Source organism: Gopherus evgoodei, chromosome 1 (genome assembly GCF_007399415.2).
Source record: "Gopherus evgoodei ecotype Sinaloan lineage chromosome 1, rGopEvg1_v1.p, whole genome shotgun sequence".
NCBI classification, from domain to species: domain Eukaryota; kingdom Metazoa; phylum Chordata; order Testudines; family Testudinidae; genus Gopherus; species Gopherus evgoodei.
Genome location: NC_044322.1, coordinates 31,547,248 through 31,569,812, shown reverse-complemented (window position 1 = coordinate 31,569,812; position 22,565 = coordinate 31,547,248). Strand labels below are relative to the sequence as shown.

The following is a 22,565-nucleotide window of genomic DNA, read 5'->3' as shown; positions in this document are numbered from 1 at the left end:
CCTGCCTCTTTCTGCAGCAGTTCTTAAGATAGCTACCCTTGCACTGCTCTAAATTCAAGCTAGTGATGGGAATAAGTAAAGATGGAGAGAGAATAAGAACTGAAGGAGCTATGGGTCATTCTTCCCCTTCAGCAAAAATAAACCTGATGTTCAAGATATGTTTCTTTCCCTCAGCTATACTGAATTCTGCACAAAGGAAGTAATGTTTCTCAAGAACTACTGTTGAAGAAGGGAGGAGTGATAAGAGAGGGGATGTTTCTTTCTATTCTCTCAACTAGTTGGATCCTCTTCACTCCTACAGCAGAGTTGCTTACTGGAGCAGTGACTGACTGAAACTATCCTACCTCCTCTCAGCAGTAGAAGCCCTTGGGCAGTTTTACACTTAAAATGCTGCAGCGCTTCAGTGAAGATGCTACTGTGCCGATGGGAAAGTTTCTGTCATCAGTGTAGTTAATCCATGTCCACGAGAGGCAGTAGCTCTGGGGACAAGAGAAACTCTCCCATCCATAGAGCACTGTCTACATCAGGGGTTAGCAGCAAAGAGTCCTGTGGCACCTTATAGACTAACAGACATATTGGAGCATGAGCTTTTGTCGATGAATACCCACTTTGTCAGCTGCATCTGATGAAATGGGTATTCACCTTGCATCTGACGAAGTGAGTATTCACCCACAAAAGTTCATGCTCCAATACGTCTTTTAGTCTATAAGGTGCCACAGGACTCTTTGCTGCTTTTACAGATCCAGACTAACACGTCTACCCCTCTGATAACTTGATCAGGGGTTAGGTTGGTTTAACCGTGTTGCTTAGGGGTGTGGATTTTTCGCACCTCTGAGCAATATTGTTATACCGATGTGAGTTTGTACTGTAGTCCTGGATAGAAAGGAGCAACACTAAATATCTTTGTTTTTCATGGTTTCATTTAGAACCTAGGTGGGGCAGGCAGTTGACGTGACAAAGTGTAGGTCCACTACTTAGTGGGGAAGGAGAGCTAATAATGGACAGCACAAACTAAGGTGTATAATGCTCTTTTGCTTCAGTCATCACTAAAAAGGTTAATTTTGACCAAAAGCTTAACACAATTAATATTAACAAGGGAGAAAGAACACAAGCCAGAATAGGGAAAGAATACATTAAAAATATTTAGATAAGCTATATGTATTCAAGTTGGCTGGGCCTGATGACATTCACCTGGGGTATTTAAGGAACTAGCTGAAGCAATCTCAGGACCATTAGTGATTTTCTTCAAGGATGGGTGAGTCCCAGAAGACTGGAGCAGGGCAAACATAGTACCTATCTTTAAAAAGGGGGAAAAGAAGACCTGGGGAATTGCATACCAGTCAGACTAACTTCAGTTGCTGGAAAGATACTAGAACAAATTATTAAGCCATTTGTAAGCACCTAGAATATAATAGGGTAATAAGAAAGGCTGTGAGTTTGTCACGGAGGTCACAAAAGTCCCAGATTCCATGACTTTCCATGACTTCCGTGACTTCTGCAGCGGCTGGTGCACCTGGCTCAGGGGCAGGTCAGGCAGCCCCTGCGGCAGTTTCTCTGGCCGTTGCTGGGGCAGTCTCAGGTCCCCACACGCCATCCCCCCTGCCCAGCAGCAGAGTTTGGGTGTGGGAGGGGACAGGAAGTTGAGGCATGGGACAGGGTGAGGCAGGCTCTGGGTGGTGGTTACCTGGTTGGCTCCCGGAAGCGGCAACATCCCCCTCACTCAACTGCTAGGTGGAGGCATGACCAGGCAGCTCTGCATGCTGGGTATGCAGAGGTCTTCCAGGGTGTACATCAACTAATCTAGCTACTTGCCTAGTTTTACAATAGGCTACATAAAAAAGCACTAGTGAAGTCAATATAAACTAAAATTTCATATAGACAATGACTTGTTTATACTGTTCTCCATGTCCATTAAAGGTAGGACAATGTTATCAGTTTAATCTGCAGCAAGGGAGATTAGGGTTAGATATTAGGAAAATCTTTCTGATTATAAGGATAATTAAGCACTGGAACACGTTGCCATGGGAGGTTGTGGAATCCCCCTCACTGGAAATTTTTAAGAACATGCTAGACAAACGTGTCTAGGTATACGTGGTCCTGCCTCAGCAAAGAGGAATAGACTAGATCAGCGGTTCTCATGCTTATTTGATCACACCTCCCTTCTTTGTGTCTGTAGTAGTTTACACACACACCCTCCCACCACACAAGTACATATACCAATACAAAAAAATCAACATGCAACTCTCTTTAAATATTAAAAACAGCAAGGCATTGATTCAAACAGAGCCAACGATCCATTGTAAAAAGAGCAAAACTGCAACTGTAGTCGCTGCTTACAATGAAATGTGCACACCATGCATAGCAAATGGATTAACATACAGATGGCAATGACTTTGTTTAATGCTATGCAAGCTTAAAAGATATCCATCAAAATGCACAGCATCATCTAGAGTCAAATGCATGGCGCCATCTGAGGGCTTGATATGTTTGGAGCAATCAGCTCTGCTAGTTATTCATTGCTGTGGGTAAAATATGCTCAGTAAGTTTTTTCCCCCTAAAGCTTCTCATGCCTCCCCACGAGAGGGGCCTGCCCCCCAGTTTGAGAATCTCTGAACTAGATGACTCTTGAGATACGTTCCTGCTCTACACGTTCCTGATCTACATTTCTATGGTTCTTTGTTGGTCTACAGGAAATGTAATGTCACCAGCATTGTCTTTTCACCAGCAGTTATTAGTATGCAAACTTCACTGATCCTAGGCTTCCCATCTTAGCATCTCACTAATCTATGCGAGCTAGTATGTATTGAGTAATCCAAATATAATCAAAACAAGTTACAGTACAATTTGCAGAATGTCATTTTTAAATATTGCAGAATACCATGAGCCAAATTCAGCTTTGGCATAAGTAGGAGTAATTGAAATTTCTTCTTCGAGTGCTGTCCCTGTGGGTGCTCCATTCTAGGTGACGGGTGCGTCCCGGCGCTGTCGATCGGAGATTTTCGGTAGCAGTGCCTGGTTGGGGCGCACGCACCCAGATGGTATCTCCCGTCTAGCTGGAATCTTCCTGAGTGCATGCACCCCACACCCTCCTCGGTTCCTTCTCAACCGTCCTCGGCTGAAGACGGGACTCGGGGCAGTGCTACCTTCTGTTCCCTGATTTCTATAGGAAACAGTAACAAAGAACATAGGAATAATTATTAATTACTTCCCAGTTGTTTCCCTTCCTTTAGTATAGTTACATAGTTAGTTACTTAGTTAAAAAACAACAACAACAAAAAAAACCCTCAGGCTTGTCTCCCATTGAGACACTCTTCTCTAACTCATAATGCCAGGACCTTCAGGTTTCAAAAGATGCATCTCCTGTCAGATGCCACACTCAGATGGCCACTCTCATTGTGTGAAGTGCGTCGGGGACACCCACATCCCAGCGAAGTGCCTTCAATGTGCGAGCCTCAAGTCGAGAGCTCGTCGTGACAGGGATCTGCGCCTCAAGATCATCATGATGGAAAAATCCCTGCAGCCGCTGTCGGAGACAGGAAAGGTAGAACCCGCTCCCACACGTTCCCCAGCCAGATCGGAACCGGTGGGGAGCGTTGCTTCACCCTCCCTGGAGCGAAGGCAAGAAGCTAAGCAGTATCTCAAACGAGACGCTAACAAGGGTAAGGGGTCTCCGGCGAGATCCCTACGCCCTGTGCTGACAGCCTGAAAGACAGCTGTTTCAGCCTCTCCTAATGCCTCAGCAACCGCTCTGACAGAGCTTAGAGGCAGGGACCAGACCTCCCGCGCGGGGAAGGCACCTGTTGATTCGGTCTCCTCAGCGCCACAAACGACTGCGGCGTGGACAACTCACTACTCTTTGGCACCGAGAGGGGCTACAGCACCGGCACCACATTTCTCCTCGGCATCGGCAACGGCCGCGGTGCCAGCAGCGCGTTCGGCTCTGACACCCAAAACGGCCACGGCACTTACAGCCTGGTCAGTTTCAGCGCTAAAAGCGGCCTCGGTCCCGCCAGCGCGCTCTGCCTCAGCGACGAAAATGGCTGCGGTACCGACAGCGCGATCAGCCTCCGCACCGTGAAGAGGGTCGGCACCCAGCCACTCGTCTGCCCGCGCACCAGCAGCAGACCTCCTGCAGGGCACCTCTAGGCTCAACACAGCAGGACACTCTCTGCCACTCTCTCCTATTAAAGAGCTAGAGCAGAGAGCAGGCTTAGATCAGCCTAGAGAGCAGGAACAACAGCTTCTCACTCAAAGGGACCTTCTAGTGCCACCTGAGCCTCACTCTCCGCTCCTAGACACAGAGGACTCCTTTCTTGACCTGCCACTTTCTCCACCTGAACTGGCTTTCACCGACGGTGACCTTGAGCTACAGCAGCAAGCGGAGTTCTCCCCTCCTGCTTCTCCTCCACAGGCACCTTTACCACCTCAGGTCACGGCTCAAGCCCAGCAGCCTCAGTTTCCCTACGTTGCCCCCCCGTGGGCAATGCCTGGGTTCTCGTACCCCATGCCTTGGCCTCAGTGGTATTCGTGGCAGAATCCTCCTACCAATCATCTTCCTCGGTGCCTCAATCTCCTGCTCCATCTACTTCCAAGGTGCCTGAGCCCCCTCCAGAGTCTGGGAGCTATGCACCGTATCCTGACTCACCCAACCCTAACTCTCCATTAGCCTCAGATGAAGCCATCCTACCTCCACCTCCACAGTCCATGGACGACTGCAAACAATTTCAAGAACTTTTCAGGAGATGTCATAAACAGATAGCTAAGGGTTAATGTCTCTTTCACCTGAAGCACCTGACCAGAGGACCAATCAGGAAACCAGATTTTTTCAACTTTGGGTGGAGGGAATTTTGTGTCTGAGGTTTTTGTTTTCTGTCTGCCTGCTTTCTCTGAGCTTTGGAGAAGTAGTTTCTGCTTTCTAATCTTCTGTTTCTAAGTGTAAGGACAAAGAGATCAGATAGTAAGTTATATGGTTTCTTTTCTTTGGTATTTGCATAAATATAAGTGCTGGAGTGCTTTAATTTGTATTCTTTTTGAATAAGGCTGTTTATTCAATATTCTTTTAAGCAATCGACCCTGTATTTTGTCACCTTAATACAGAAAGACCATTTGTATGTATTTTTTCTTCCTTTTTATATAAAGCTTTCTTTTTAAGACCTGTTGGAGTTTTCTTTTCTGGGAAATTTCAGGGAAATTGAGTCTGTATTCACCAGGGAATTGGTGGGAGGAAAAAATCAGGGGGAGATCTGTGTGTGTTGGATTTGCTAGCCTGATTTTGCATTCCCTCTGGGTGAAGAGGAAAGTGCTTTTGTTTCCAGGACTGGGAATGGAGAGGGGGAGTCACTCTGTTTGAATTCACAGAGCTTGTGTCTGTGTATCTCTCCAGGAGCACCTGGAGGGGGGAAGGGAAAAAGGATTATTTCCCTTTGTTGTGAGACTCAAGGGATTTGGGTCTTGGGGTCCCCAGGGAAGGTTTTTCAGGGGGACCAGAGTGCCCCAAAACACTCTAATTTTTTGGGTGGTGGCAGCAAGTACCAGGTCCAAGCTGGTAGCTAAGCTTGGAGGTTTTCATGCTAACCCCCATATTTTGGACGCTAAGGTCCAAATCTGGGACTAGAGTTATGACAGGAGAGTTGCACTCAGTCAGGATATCCCCTTAGAAGAGGTTCAGGAGAATCAGCACAAACTCCTCAAAATTCTTCAACCGTCTGCGTCCTTGAAAAATCGCGCTCCCTATAAATGAAGCACTCATGGAGCCAGCTGACACCCTCTGGCAAACCCCAGCTTCTCTAGTACCAACTTGTAAGAAGATCCAACGTAAATACTACATTCCCGCAAAGGACACAGCCTTCCTATTTTCTCATCCACCACCAAACTCTCTTGTCATTGATGCAGTTACACAGTGAACTAAACAGTCACAATATCGACCAACCCCACAAGACAAGGACCTTAGACGTCTTGATGTCCTGGGCCGCAAGGTTTATACATCCTCTACACTACAATTCAGGATTGCAAACTATTCTGCTCTCCTCGCCAGCTATGATTTTGATAATTATAATAAGCTTCTCGAATTTTCCTCACACATCCCAGGGGACAGAAGAGCAGACTTCAAATCAATCCTGTCTGAGGGACAACTGATCTCCAGAATGGCCCTACAGGCATCCTTAGACACGGCGGACACAGCAGCCCGTACCACTGCAACTGCTGTGGTTATGTGCAGATCCTCATGGCTCTCTGCGTCAGGCATTCCTAAAGAGCTCCAGACCAAAGCGGAGGACCTCCCCTTTGATAAGGACAAACTCTTTTCGAAAAAAACTGATGAACTCCTCCACACCATGAAAGATTCGAGAGCGACACTGTGCACCCTGGGCATTCACCCATCACTTCCCAGGAGACAACGATACCAACCATATCAAAGACCACGCACACATCAGTACTATCGCCCTCAATCCAGACCATATGACGCAACTAGGAATCATACTAGACCTCCCAAACGCAGACAAAATCAAAATCAAGCCACCACCTTCTGTCCACCAGGCAATAAACAACAGTTTTGAAGCTTTGGTCGAGGGTCTGCACGACCACCCCTTGATTGCACCACTTGTCCATTTGGCCACCGCCTCCAGTATTTCCAACATGCTTGGCGGCGGATTACACAGGACCGTTGGGTCCTCGAAATAGTTCGGACCAGTTACTCCATCCCGTTCATATCCTACCCTCCTACCCTTTCGCCTTCCTCGTCTCTCTTCAGGGACCTCTCTCACGAACAGTTACTTCGCACAGAAGTGGCACACCTTCTGCAACTAGGTGCAGTGGAACCTGTGCCCGCACAACATCAAGGGACAGGGTTCTACTCCAATTCTTTCTAACGCAGAAGAAAACCAGGGGATGGAGGCCTATACTAGACCTACGCCGACTGAACAAATTTGTGAGGCCACAAAGATTCAAGATGGTCACATTGGGCACAATAATACCTGCATTGGATCAAGGGGACTGGTTCAGAGCCCTCGACCTACAAGATGCTTACTTCCATATATCAATACATCCAGCTCACAGAGACTTCCTACGATTCACAATCGGTCAGGATCACTTCCAATACAGAATTCTCCCTTTCGGACTCTCCACAGCTCCAAGAGTTTTTTTCCAAGACCCTAGCCGTGGTTGTGGCTCACCTCCGCAAACACGGGGTCACACTTTTCCCCTACCTGGACAATTGCCTCATCAGGGGCAACTCCTATGGCGAGACACTTCAAGCCACGTGCTTCGCCATCTCCATTTTTTACAGTCTAGGCCTCCAAATAAACATTCAAAAATCTACCCTGATACCTACTCAACAGATCGAATTCATTGGAGCTCATGTCGACTCAACCCAGAGCAGAGTCTCGCTCCCATACAACAGATTCCTCGCTATCACGCAGCTCATACGTACGCTCTCTATTCGTCCCAGGACACAAGCAAGAATCTGCCTGCAGCTCCTTGGTCACATGGCAGCTACCACCTTCGTGGTTCAACACGCAAGGCTACATATGAGATGCCTCCAGGGCTGGCTCAACTCCAGTTTCAAACCCAGCAGACATCCCTTAGGGATGCTGCTAACTCCTCCACCTCATGTTATAACTTCCCTACAATGGTGGACAAGTCCAGAAAACCTCTGCACAGGGGTTTCCTTCCAGCAATGATCCCCAATGCTCATGCTCACCACAGACGCTTCCCTGATTGATTGGAGAGCGCATCTAGGGGAATACAGGGCACAAGGCTGGTGATCTGCATCAGAGACACAGCTACACATAAATCTCTTAGAGCTCAGAGCAGTGAGGAGAGCATGCCTTCACTTTCTTCCTCTCATAAAGAACAAATACCTGCGAGTCTTAACAGACAACATAGCATGTATGTATTACATAAACAGACAAGGAGGAGCCCGATCACATTCCCTCTGCATGGAAGCCATTCGACTATGGAATTGGTGCATACGACATCGAATACAAATCATCGCTTCCTACCTACCAGGCTGTCACAACACGACTGCTGACGCACTCAGCAGACACTTCTCGACGGAACACGAATGGGAACTGCACCCCGCAGTACTCCAACAGCTCTTCTCCCACTGGGGCACGCTGTCCACAGATCTCTTTGCCAGGCCTCGAAACCAGAAATGCCCTCTGTTTTGCTCCAGGGCGGGACTCGGGACTGCATCCTTAGGGGATACATTCCTCATCCCATGGAACAACTGCCTCCTGTACACCTTCCCACCTATCCCTCTACTACACAGGGTTCTTCGGAAGATCGCGGATGACAAGGCCCAGGTCATCCTTATTGCCCTGGCTTGGCCGAGACAGACGTGGTACCCCTACCTTCTCTGCATGTCCTCCCATCACTCATGGGCTCTCCCAAACAGGCCAGACCTCCTTTACCAGGACAACGGACGAGTCCTTCACCCCCAGCTCCAAAAGCTCCACCTCACAGCCTGGTTCCTTCATGGTTCCAAACCCATGAACTAGCCTGTTCCGAGCAGGTCCAACATGTCCTCTTGCATAGTAGGAGAGACTCCACTCGTAAAACCTACCTTCAGAAGTGGAGACGTTTCGCTCTTTGGTGCTCGCATAACCATTTAGCACCCAATAATGTGACCCTCCCTAACATTCTAGACTACCTCCTGAAACTAAAACAGGACGGACTCTCGATCAGCTCCATCAAAGTGCACCTGGCGGCACTTACCACCTTCCATGACCTATTGGATGGGTACTCACTCTTTACACACTCCACCATTAAACTCTTTCTTGCTGGCCTGCAGAATCTTTACCCTGAAATTCATCCAACAGTGGCTACATGGAATCTTAACCTCGTACTTCTTCTTCGAGTGCTTGCTCATATCCATTCCAATTAGGTGTGCACGTGCCATGTGCACGTTCGTTGGAAGATTTTTACCCTAGCAACACCCGGCGGGTCGGCTGGGCGCCCCCTGGCGTGGTGCCGCTATGGCACTGAATATATACCCCTGCCGACCTGTCCGCTCCTCAGTTCCTTCTTACCGCCCATGTCGGTCATTGGAACAGTGGAGCGCGGCTTAGCTGATCTCCACTTCCCTAGCTATTCACTTGTTCTAGTACTTATTGTGTATATAGTTTTATAGTTGTAGTTAACACTTTTAATAACCTTTTGTAAACCTAGTTAGTGTATATAGTTCAGAGGGTTGGGGATTAGCCCCTTCCCCTCTCCCGGTTCCCAGGCCCATGCCTGGTTCACCGGGCTTCAAACTGTGCTCGGGTTGCCGGCGGCCGATGCCAATGGGAGACCCCCACGACTCCTGTCTAAAGTGCCTGGGGGAATCCCATCTTACAGATAAGTGCTGGATTTGCAAGTTGTTTAAGCCGCGGACAAAAAAGGAGAGAGACTTTCGTCTTAAGCGGCTCCTAATGGAGGCGGCCCTCACTCCTCCGTCTTCGGCACCGAATGCCGCACAGTCTGCGCTGGGGAGAAGTGCCTTGTCGGCACCGGAGAGCGCCGGCACCGCCAAGATGCTCCGGCACCAGCCATCACTGGCCCAGAAGACAGCCCGGCACCGCTCCCTCTCCCCACGTGCCAAAAAGGTCAAAGCTCCTGTGGCTCCAATATCTGCACCACAGTCTGAGCAACAGCCACAGCCAAGTCGCCCGGCACCAACAACTGCTGCGACACCGGCAATCTCGGCAGCGTTGATTCCGGCCAGGGAAGAGCCGTCGAGTCCGGTGCATGACAGCTCCCCGTCACACGCCTTGGTAGAGCTTATCATTCCCACCACGCCAGAGACCTTTTCGACAGCGAGGGAACTCATTGCCCTAACGGAGCCCACCCTGCCTCAACTCCCGGCACTGCCGGTGTGGGTTATTGCATCAACAGGGAATCCTGCTCTGGTCAGGCCAACGTCCATCGATGCCACAGGCAGGCACCACTCCAGATCGAGGTCTTGCCACCGGTCTCGATCTAGGCGCCGCTCGCAGTCCAGGTACCGATCTCCTTCTCGGTACTGGTCGTACTCGTGGCACCGCTCAAGATCCCGCTCTCCGGACCGATACTCCAGACAGGCCTCACTCGACGCTGCTGATTTGGTGGCCAGAACTGTGGCCTCGGGGATTACAAAGCGGAGAATATCGTGGTTGCAGGTGTCAGGCCTACCTCCTGAACTGCAACACACTATTCAGGACCTTCCGTTTGATGGACAGGGCCTTTTCTCTCAGAAAACGGACCCTAGACTCCAGAGTCTCAAAGACAATCGCATCATCATGCGTTCCCTCGGGATGCATACTCCGCAAACCCAACGGAGGTCCTTCCGTACCCAGCCTCAGCGCCCTTAACCCCCACCCAGGCCACGACAAGACTTTAGCAGGAGGCGTGGTCGCGGGAACCGCAGACGGCAATCGGGCTCCCAAGGAGGCCAAGAATAACGGTCCTGCCAAACCATCAGCAGGACCAAAATCGAACTTTTGAAGGTGCGCCCAAGAGCAGAACACCAGTTCTTCCCCAGGATCCCCTCAGTTTTCCAACCGCCTTTCCTCCTTCCTCCCTGCGTGGGCCCAATTAACTTCAGATCGTTGGGTCCTCTGCACTGTGGAATTTGGATACCACCTCCAATTTATTTTGCCCCCTCCCTCCCACCCTTCCTCCCCGTCCCTCTTCAGGGACCCCCTCACGAGCAATTCCTCTGGCAAGAGGTTCGTATGCTCCTCTCCATCGGAGCTATAGAGAAGGTGCCGGAGGAGTTAAGGGGCAAGGGATTTTACTCCCGATATTTCCTAATCCCCAAGGCGAAAGGGGGTCTCCGACTCATCCTGGACCTGCGCGGTCTCAATGTCTTTCTGAAAAAGTTGAAGTTCCGCATGGTGTCCCTGGGGACCATCATCCCATCCTTGGATCCTGGAGACTGGTACGCTGCTCTCGACATGAAGGACGCATACTTTCACATCGCCATTTACCCTTCGCACAGACGGTACCTACAGTTTATGGTGCACCATCAACATTTTCAATTTGCGGTCCTTCCATTTGGCCTCTCTACCGCCCCGCGCGTGTTTACAAAGTGCATGACTGTAGTGGCCGCCTTCCTCCGTCATCAGCGAATACACGTCTTCCCTTACCTAGACGACTGGCTTGTTCGCGGGACCTCCCAGGCTCAAGTCACCAGGCATGTTGCTATCATCACGGACCTATTCGAGTGGTTGGGCCTGATGATCAATCTAGAGAAGTCTACTCTAGTGCCCACTCAAAGAATAGAATTCATCGGGGCCATTCTAGACTCCACACTCACAACAGCCTGCCTTCCACTGCCCCAGCTTCGGGCACTAGTATCGGTCATAGAAAGCCTCCAAACTTTTCCGACAACCTCGGCCCGCACCTGCCTCAGCTTTCTCGGTCACATGGCCATGTGCACTTTTGTAACCAAGCACGCCAAACTCCACCTGCTTCCCCTTCAAACCTGGCTCGCCTCAGTTTACCACCCAGGCAGGGACGCCATAGACATGGTCGTCACGGTTCCTCAGAGTGTCTTAGGCTCCCTCAACTGGTGGCTAACACCTTCCCTGGTGTGTGCAGGCATGCCGTTCCAACCGAGACAGCCCTCAGTATCCCTAATGACGGACGCGTTGTCTCTTGGCTGGGGGGCACACCTGGGCCATCGTCGCACACAGGACTGGCGCTAGGGGTTTGAGCGCCCTAGGCGGACGTGAATTTCGCCGCCCCGTGCTCTGGTCCTGCAGCTCTGTTGGAGCTGCCGCAGTGGTGCCTGCGGAGGGTCTGGTGCTCCGCGGCTCCGGTGGAGCTGCTGCAGTCGTGCCTGCGGGTGGTTGACTTGAGCTGCGCGAGGAGCCGACCGCCTGCAGGCACAACTGTGGCAGCTCCACCGGAGCCGCGGAACAGCAGAGCCTCCGCAGACACCACTGCGGCAGCTCCACCGGAGCTGCCTGCCGCCCCCTCCGGCAAAATGCCATCCACCAATTATTCTGGCGCCCTAGGCGATTGCCTAGGGTGCCTAAATGGTAGCGCCGGCCCTGGTCGCATGCAAGGCCTCTGGTCATCTCAAGAGCTAGTGTTGCACATAAACGTCTGGGAGCTGAGAGCAGTCCACCTCGCATGCCAGACCTTCCAACATTATCTGCAGGGCCGTTGTGTTCTAGTACTCACGGACAACACAACAGCAATGCACTACATAAACAAGCAGGGAGGGACTCGATCCTCCCCCCTTTCTCAGGAGGCAATCCAACTGTGGGAATTTTGTATAGCCCACTCTATAGACCTTGTAGTGTCCTTCCTTCCAGGGGTCCGGAACACTCTGGCAGACCATCTCAGCAGATCCTCTCTCTCCCACGAGTGGTCACTTCGCCCGGACATTGTACATTCCATCTTCCAGAAGTGGGGCTTTCCCCACATAGACCTCTTCACTTCCCGCAACAACAGGAAGTGTCAGAGGTTTTGCTCCTTCCAGGGTCTCGCCCCGGGCTCAATGTCGAACGCCTTCCTAATCTCTTGGGCGAACCACCTGCTTTACGCCTTTCCACCCTTCCCAATGGTGCACAGGGTTCTCGTAAAGCTTCGCAGGGACAGGGCTTGACTGATCCTAATCGCCCCTGCATGGCCCCGACAACACTGGTACACCACGTTGCTGGACCACTCTATAGCCAACCCGATCCCCCTGCCCCTTCATCAGGATCTGATAATGCAGGACCACGGCAGGCTTCTCCACCCAGACCTGCAAGCCCTTCATCTAACAGCGTGGCTCCTGCATGGTTAACCCAATCGGAATTACGCTGCTCTGCCCTGGTGCAAGAGATACTCCTGGGTAGCAGGAAAGCTTCTACTCGGTCTACTTAGCCAAGTGGAAACGGTTTTCTTGCTGGTGTCAAACGCGGAATGTCGCACCTACGGAGGTTCCCATCCCCACTATTTTGGACTACCTCTGGTATCTAAAACAACAAGGCCTCGCTATCTCATCTTTGCGAGTGCACTTGGCGGCTATCTCTACTTTCCATCCTGGAGAAGGTACTTACTCCGTCTTCTCCCACCCTATGGTCTCGAGGGTCCTCAAAAGCCTGGAGCATCTATACCCCCTAGTACAACGCCCCGCCCCTTCCTGAGACCTCAAATTAGTTCTGACGAGACTTACATCCCCCCCATTCGAGCCATTGGCAACCTGCTCACTCCTATATTTATCATGGAAAACAGCCTTCCTTGTAGCCATTACATCGGCTAGGAGAGTCTCTGAGCTTCGGGCTCTGATGGTGGACCCACCATACACGGTGTTGCACAAGGACAAGGTGCAGCTACGCCCACATCCGGCATTCCTCCCTAAAGTAGTCTCGGCCTTTCATCTCAACCAGGACATATTCCTCCTGGTCTTCTTTCCCAAACCGCATACATCTCGTAGGGAGCAGCAGTTACATTCGCTCGACATCCAGAGGGCACTCGCCTTCTATAGTGACCGTACGAGGCCCTTCTGCAAAACACCCCAACTCTTTGTTGCAGTGGCGGACCAGATGAAAGGCCAGGCCGTCTCTTCTCAGAGGATTTCATCCTGGGTAACAGTGTGCATCCGGACTTGCTACGAGCTAGCTCATACTTCTCCGGGTCATATTACTGCACATTCCATCAGGGCCCAGGCCTCGTCAGCTGCCTTCTTAGCTCAAGTACCTATTCAGGAGATATGTCGAGCAGCTACATGGTCTTCAGTACACACCTTTACTTCCCATTATGCCCTAGTGCAACAATTCAGAGACGATGCAGCCTTCGGCTTAGCAGTTTTGCATTCTGCAGTTTCTCACTCCGACCCCACTGCCTAGGTAAGGCTTGGGATTCACCTAACTGGAATGGATATGAGCAAGCACTCGAAGAAGAAAAGACGGTTACTCACCTTTGTAACTATTGTTCTTCAAGATGTGTTGCTCATATCCATTCCATACCCGCCCTCCTTCCCCACTGTCGGAGTAGCCGGCAAGAAGGAACTGAGGAGCGGATGGGTCGGCAGGGGTATTCGGTGCCATAGCAGCGCCACTCCAGGGTGCGCCCAGCCGACCCGCTGGGTGTTGCTAGGGTAAAAATCTTCTGACAAACGTGCACGCGGCGCGCGCACACCTAATTGGAATGGATATGAGCAACACATCTCGAAGAACAGCAGTTACAAAGGTGAGTAACCGTCTTTTCATGCCCTCATGAAACCTCCATTTGAGCCGTTGGCTACCTCCTCTCACCTCCATATGTCCATGAAGGTGGCTTTCCTAGTTGCCATAACATCAGCGAGGAGAGTTGGTGAAATGAGTGCCCTCATGGCCCACCCTCCCTACACAATCTTCTCCAAAGATAAAGTCACTTTGAGACCACATCCTAAATTTCTTCCTAAGGCGGTGTCGACCTTCCACCTCAACCAACCTATATACCTACCTACTTTCTATCCCAAACCTCACAAAACTCCGCAGGATGCAACCCTGCATACTCTCGACATGAGGAGAGCAATTGCCTTTTATTTAGAATGGACTAAACCATTTCGCAAGTCTCCACGACTCTTCGTTTCCATTGCCGAAAGATCAAAGGGCACGGCCATCTCTAAACAATGTCTATCCATGTGGATCTCTGACTGCATCGGATCCTGTTACCGGGCGAAGAATCTTCAACCACCCGACAACATTAGAACTCATTCCACTAGAGCCATGTCGGCATCCATTGCCTTCTTACACAACGTTCCCATTCCTGATATCTGCAAGGCAGCTACGTGGTCATCTGAACACACGTTTGCAAAACGCTAAGCTCTCCCGCAAGACACCTCGGCAGATGCAATAGTAGGCCATACAGTACTATCTTCAGTACTCACTGCCGCATCTCCAAAGTCCCACCAGCCATAGTGGGTACTGCTACACATTCACCTAGAGTAGAGCACCCACAAGGACAGCACTTGAAGAAGAAGAGAAAGTTACTCACCTTGCAGTAACTGAGGTTCTTCGAGATGTGTGTCCCTGTGGGTGCCCCACTCCCCGCCCTGCTCCCTTCTACTTTGGAGTACTAGTCGGATGCTCCACGATAGAGAAGGAACTGAGGAGGGTGTGGGGCGCACGCACTCAGGAAGATTCCAACTAGACGGGAGATACCATCTGGGTGCGTGCGCCCCAACTAGGCACTGTTACCGAAAATCTCCGATCGACAGCGCCGGGACGCACCGTCACCTAGAGTGGAGCACCCACAGGGACACACATCTCGAAGAACCTCAGTTACTGCAAAGTGAGTAACTTTCTCATATGGAGTTGCACAGTTTCATACCAGAGCTGAATTTGGTCCCAAGTATGAAAAAACATAGCATGATGGAATGGAAATGGCTTATAAAAGGTCTAAAGGAGATGTAATTACTAGTTGCATACTGTCTTCACTTCAGTAATGTGCTACAGAGTGCTTCAACCCTTACTTGCTTTCTCTTGGAACTTAACCTCTTGGGGTATGTCTACACAGCCCACAGCAGCGAGCCTCCTAGCTTGTGTCAACAGACAGGCTCATGCTACTTCACTAAAAATAGCTGCATAAATGTTGCGGCTTGGGCTCTGAAGCCTAGGAAAGGGTGTAGGCTTCTGAGCTCCAGATGTGACTTTAAAGCACTGTCTACACAGATATTTTGACCATGGTAGCATAGGCCCCATGAGTCCAAGTCTGTTGACCCAGGCTGGGAGGCTTACTGTGTAGACATGCTCTTGGGGACACTAAGTGTGCATGTATGGAAGGTTTAGTACAGGAGCTGTGATCTTATTATGATAATAAATGTGACTGGGTGCATACTAACTTCCTTCTCTAGGGGACACAGGATACTGGGACCACACAAGAATCATATTCAAAAAATCTCTCCCTCTCCATTGTTTGGCAGAATACAGGGGGTAGGCAGGAAGTTGCTTAGATTCTGGGACTGTCAGACAACCAGACATAGTTGGTTTATGAACCAGTCACAAAGAAGTCAGGGACCAGAAGGGGGAAAGGGTGTTCTTATTACAGAAGGAGACTGCCAATCAGAAACTCAGCATAAGAACATTTACCATGGGAGTGTGCTTGTATTCCAGAAGATAAGGGCTTTATTTTGGGATTATATTTGCTCCTGGGTATATCAGTGTGGGTTCTGGAACAGCCTCACCTGTCACAGTGACATTTTACGTTTAAATCTTTTAGGATAATGTATCATGGGATGATATGAGAGGAGGGGTTCCACAAGGCTCTGCTCTTGGTCCCTTCATTTTTTCTCTCCTATACCCTATTGATTGGTGATGTCTGCTCATTGCTTTAACTACCTTCTTTACTGACTCAAAATCTACCTTTCTGCTAGCAGGTTTAATTCCCTCCACCCAATCCTGCATCTCAACCTCATTTTCTGGCATCTCTTTGTGGATGTCAACTTAAATTCCACAAGGCCACAGCTAAGCTCCTGATTTTTTCCACCATCCCCAACCCCTTGTTATAGCTGTGGAGAATACCACTATCTGCCCAGTTGTTCAGGCCTGTAACCTGGATATTAGCCCTCTCTTTCAACCCACCATCAAGGCTTTGCCTAAATCCTGCTTCATCCAACGTAATATTTAAACTATTGATGCTTTCCTCTCTGTCCACACTGTCAAAACTTATTTTGGCTCTTACCATCTCATGTCTTGGCTCCTCCTCTCTGGCCTTGACAGCTGCAGTCTTTTCCCTCCCCCGCCATAAATCTATTAAAAATACTGTTTCCAAGATCTTTTTCCTGGCCAATTCCTTTGATCAGGTCACCCTTCTCTGTTCCTCCATTAGCTCTTCCTTTTCCACCATTTCTAACATATCCTTCTTGTCTTGACCTTTGAGGGCCTTCATATTTTAGCCCCAGTCAGCTTATCTGCTGTATTATTTTATTGCACCATCTAGATCAGTGGTTCTCAGCCTTTCCAAACTACTGTATACCTTTCAGGAATCTGATTTGTCTTGTGAACCCCCAAGTTTCACCTAACTTAAAAACTTCTTCCCTACTTAATCAGACAAAAATATAAAAGTGTCACAGCCACACTATTACTGAAATTGCTTCTTTCTCATTTTTACTATGTAATTGTAAAATAAATCAATTGGAATATAAACATTGTACTTATATTTCAGTGTCTAGTATATAGAGGAGTATAAACATGTAATTGTATGAAACTTTAGTTTATACTGACTTCACTAGTGCTTTTCTGTATGGCCTGTTGTAAAACCAGGCAAATAGCTAGATGAGTTGATGTACCCCCTGGAAGACCTCTGCATACTCCCAGGGATATGTGTTGAGAACCACTGATCTAGATTTTTTTTCTCCCTCTCACTATAGTGTTTTCTTGTCTTCTGTTTGCTAGATCTGAAATGTTATTTAATTTGTGTATATGTCTCCTGTATTTTACTTGCAGAGCCATGTTTGAGGTTAACATGAAAGAAAGAGATGATGGGAATGTTACTATTAGTAATTTATCACCCAACACGGTGAAGGCTTTTCTCGATTACGCCTATACAGGAAAAGCTGAGATAACAAATGATAATGTGGAAATGTTCTTCCAGTTGTCATCATTTCTTCAAGTTTCACACCTCTCTAAAGCTTGCAGTGAATTTCTAATAGAAAGTGTTGATCTTGGGAACTGTTTACAGTTGTTGTCTATATCAGAAAGTTATGGTTCTGTTCATTTGTTTGATCATGCACTAGAGTTTGTACAGCATTGCTTTTCCTTGCTACTCAAATCTAGTGATTTCTTGGAGATGAATTTTGAGATATTGCAAAAATGTATTGAAGCAGATGAGCTATATGTCCCTGAGGAAGAATCTGTGTTGAAAGCTGTCCTACAGTGGACCAAACATAATTTAGAAACAAGACAGAAGCATCTCCATCACTTGATTAAAAAGGTGAGATTACATCAGCTACCTGAAAAGACACTGAAGGACTTGTTGCATTCTGAAGAATATTTGCTTCAGAGCACTGACTGCTTAGGAATAATCAATGATGCAGTTAAAAGTGTACAAAACTCCAGTGGACTATTTCCAGATGCTCGTCCTTCAACAACAGAAAAGTATATATTTGTTCACAAGACTGAAGAAAATGGGGAAAACAGACACACATTTTGCTATAATATCAAAACTGATAAATGGAAAGAACTGCCCCCCACACACATCATTGATCTGCCAGGGTCAAGTTTATCTAGTTATGGAGAAAAAATATTTATAACTGGTGGGTGCAAAGGGAACTGCTGTAGGACTGTTAGACTTCATATTGCTGAACGCTTTCATGATGCCACTGATCAAACTTGGTGCTACTGTCCAGTCAGCAATGATTTCTCCATAGTGTCAACTATGAAAAAAACAAGGACTATGCACACATCTGTCATGACTCTAAATCAGTTATTTATAATAGGTGGAAAGACTAAAGGAACTCAGGACATCAGAAGTCTTTTGGATGTGGAATCTTACAATCCTCTCTCCAAAGAATGGAAATCTGTAAGCCCATTACCAAGAGGCATATACTATCCAGAAGCAAGTGCATGTCAAAATATAATTTATGTCCTTGGTGCTGAAGTAGAGATTACGGATGCCTTTAATCCATCTCTGGATTGTTTCTTTAAGTACAATGCTATGACTGATCAGTGGTCTGAGCTTGTAGCAGAGTTTGGGCAGTTTTTTCATGCAACTTTAATCAAAGCTGTTCCAGTGAACTGCACATTGTATATATGTGACCTTTCCACATACAAGGTTTATAGTTTTTGTCCAGAAACTTGTGTATGGAAAGGGGAAGGATCTTTTGAATGTGCTGGCTTTAATGCAGGAGCAGTTGGAATAGAAGATAAAATTTACATACTAGGTGGTGACTATGCTCCAGATGAAATTACAGATGAAGTACAAGTCTACCATAGCAACAGGTCTGAGTGGGAAGAAGTCACACCAATGCCAAGAGCCTTAACTGAGTTTCATTGTCAGATGATTCAGTTTAATAAATACAGAGACCCATGGTCATCTGTAAGACCGTGTGCTCTGGAGCATTTTGAAACATCGTAAGTTATAACAGTCTACTTAAATGCACAAGTATTTAAAACATATTATTTTTAGCTGTTGCTATAGTTTTTGCAAAACAATTATATTATAAACATGTTCTATTGATAACTTATGTGTAGAATTGTTTGTTTTTATGGTAATCATGTATATCAACTTTTCCTTAGGGTTTATATGCAACTTTTTTTCAGATGTCATTTGAATAATTTGCAGAGCAACATTGCTTTTCAAGAAGTACAGTAATTTTGTAATATCTATGCACTGTTACTTATATCTTCATGAATGCCCCAGTGGACAAATCACTGAGAGAGAAAATTGTGTTGATATTTTTCCTTCATAACTAATGGAGTAGAAACATGCTGAATTTTTTGTTTAATCCTAGCAGAGGAGCTGTAAACATCATGTGTCAGTTTACCCTTGCTACATTGACAGCAGCAAGAGCAAATGCCAAAAAGGCCTTCACAGTCACAAGGCATTGATTCTGGATATTTAGTGGGAAGGGAATAATGATTTTTACAGTTTTATTTCATTGTGGCCTGTTTTCCCTACTCCTGTACTTGCTGTCTTCATCCTAAAGCTGTTGTCAGACAATCTCTGAGATTGACACCATTCTGTAAGCAATTGCTGTATGGTGTGGGATTCACACAGCAACCTCCTGCACCTTTGCAGATGGTCATCTTGGTAGTGTTGCCAAACACAACTAGGCCAAAAGAGCAAGATTCTTGAGGTTGCTCTCAGACCTAGGACTTCCATCTGTCAAGTGCTACATACTACGGCCATGTGTATACTACTGGCTGAATCAGCATAGCTGTGATCGATGCAGTGTATTGATTTAGTGAGCCTGGTGAAGATACGCTAAGTCCATGGGAAATTGCTCTCCCATTGACGTCTGTACTCCACCTCCCCGAAAGGTGGAAGCTATGTCAACGGGAAAGCATCTCCCATCAACAATAGCACGGTGTAAACACTGCTGTAAATCGACCTAAGTTACGTTGACTTCAGTTACTTAATTTACTAAACTGAAGTAACGTAACTTAGATTGATTTACAGAGTTAGTGTAGACCAGCCCTAAGTCACTGGGCTAGCCTCTGCAGTACTTTGTATCACAAATTCTAGATATTATTGCTTCAATTAACTAAATTGGAAGTGTGTGTGTTTCAGTGTATATAAAATACCAAATACAGTACTGAAAAATACCCCAAAGCCCACACTTTTAAAATCAAAGTGGACAAGTATTTCTAAAGTCAAGTAATGGATTTTTTAAAAAAATTTGTAAATAGTCTGTGTTTTAACTGAACTAAAAGACACTTCAAGATATGTACTTTCACTTCATACCTCACAGTCCACCTTAGGTGTAGAAATACTATATGGTAACCACTAGACTAAGTATATTGCTTGGATTTTTTAACATAGTAATCTATTATAATAAGAATGTTAAACTTGCAATGGATTTTTAGTATTACTATTAATCTACATACAGTTTCTGGGGCAAATTTAGCCCCCCACCTCCAAAGTGGATCTTTCACAGAGGAAGAGGTGCTAATTAGGGTTGCTAGGTTCCACGCACAGAGACAAGCATGGGAAGATTGGAAATAAGGAAGGGAGACAGACATCTGTCCTGTGGAGGGGTACTGGCCTGAAAGTAGCCTTCACAGAAGGGTTCTGTAATTTTCCACAACATGGGTTGGAAAGATTCCTTTTCTTCCCAGTACTCGGCCCAGCTACTTGGGCCGAGCATTGGGGTCTGAATTTGCCCTAATGAATAATGTATACTACAGTGACAATATATTTGAAACAGTAAACTCATGCTATGCTAGACAGAATTATACTAAGCATTTGGCTATAGCATGTACCCTGCTTAAGCAATGTAAAGAAAATTAAAATTCCAGGGGGAAAAGCTATAGAAATCTTTTCTGATAGTTGAGACTATCTCGATAATTTTAGAAAATACCACATGTGCATTGGGCTGGCATTTTGGAAAAGTCAAGTCAGTATTGTCTGGAATTGACTCTCTTTGTGGCTATTATTTGTGGCTAATATTTCTGTTTCAAACACTATACAGTCTAAGGCCCCGATCCTGCAATTGGCTACGCAAACACACCATTGAAGTCAGTGGGGCTCTGTGCTGGTGAATAGGTCTGCCCACCTGAGCCTTATAGGATTGAGACTTAACACAGGTAGTTCATAGAACTATATTAATATTTTTAGTGCAGTGCTAACTGCAAAAAAGAGCAGGGCAAAAGCAGAATCTTATGCTTTCATGCACACATCCTAGTGAAAGTGTTTTCCAGAAGTGCCTAATATACGCTGTCTTTCTCTAATATTTGAGATGGCAGAAATACGATTTTAATTCTTCAGTTGGATTCCTGTGATTTTAGTGAGACACAGTGCATGTGACTATAGAATGGTTAAACCTTCCAGATCCCCATGAGTCTAGTTGCAATTGACATCTCCCATATGTGCAGTCCATAATGGCCACTTTTAACCTAACATATCAGTCTTAGATCAAGATTGCACCGGTCAGTGCCAGGTATTCTCAGAGGTTACCTGCTCTATTACAAGGAAATAAAGACAGAAACAAAAATAGCACTGGCTTAATAATTTGGTATCAGGCAGCCATATGAAGTTAGCCAACATTTACCAAGATGACTTTCAGAAGAACATAAGTGAAATTTTGTAAATTTAAAGAGCCTGTTCTTTAAATAAATCTGTAGTTTGTAATAAGGTTTAGGTCAAATTCTGTTAACAAAAAATAGTAAACAGTTTGCTATTGATATCAAGACATTTTAGTGTTAAGAAGGTAACATCTACTTTTATACTACTTTTTCCCCTAGATAATCCCCAAATTATTTACAGACTATGCTTAAATATGATGTAGTTCACAATCCTACCCACTAAAAGCAACTGTCACTTGGGTTAGAACACAGCTGTTTGTTCTTAATGGAAAGCAAATGTTCAGAACAATTCAGAAAAAGTGAAAAGTATCAAAATGAAACCACAAGAAAAAAATGTAAGTAACTATATAGTATAATAACCCAGTGTCAAAGTTAGACTCAGGACTCACAGTTTCAGACCACTCTGTTTTATTAGCACAGCGCTCTGCTAATAACATCCGGATAATGTGAGCACCATGCAAGACACAAACTATCCTATTTTTACAGATAAAAGAGCGGGAATTAGACAAAGGGACAAAGAAAGCAAAACAGTAGATTTCACCTGGGGCACAGCATGCATATCCTACTTCCTTACTAACTCTTATCGATCTAAGGCTAATACTTCACCAATTGCCCTTAAATGGTGCAATTGTTCTATGTTAATGTCTGTATTCCTGACACCTGGATTGCAGCATTCCAACAATTTTGCTTAAAGGTACAGACAGCATTTCTTTAATCCTTTCTATTTTCACAATATAATTCATTCTGCTTTCACACCAGTTTCAGATTTGATCAGGACACTGAAGCTAACTCTACTATTCTTGCAAAATCTAGGGTGGAGTCTTACTAACCATGAGTTTTTACAACTTAATTGTCACTTATCAAAAATACAGGGCCTCATTCTCC

General features: G+C 46.7%; 1 protein-coding gene across 2 annotated transcripts in view; it reads left to right on the top strand.

Annotated features, from left to right (window-relative positions):
* KBTBD3 (kelch repeat and BTB domain containing 3) overlaps window positions 1-22,113 on the top strand; it is a 48,923-nt gene extending 26,810 nt beyond the window's left edge. For both annotated transcript variants that reach the window (XM_030560635.1, XM_030560643.1), the window contains one exon: window positions 17,382-22,113. In XM_030560635.1, coding sequence (XP_030416495.1) covers window positions 17,382-19,011 — 1,630 coding nt within the window. In that variant the 3' untranslated portion in view covers window positions 19,012-22,113. The remainder of the gene's footprint in view (window positions 1-17,381) is intronic.
* Window positions 22,114-22,565: the final 452 nt, after the last annotated feature.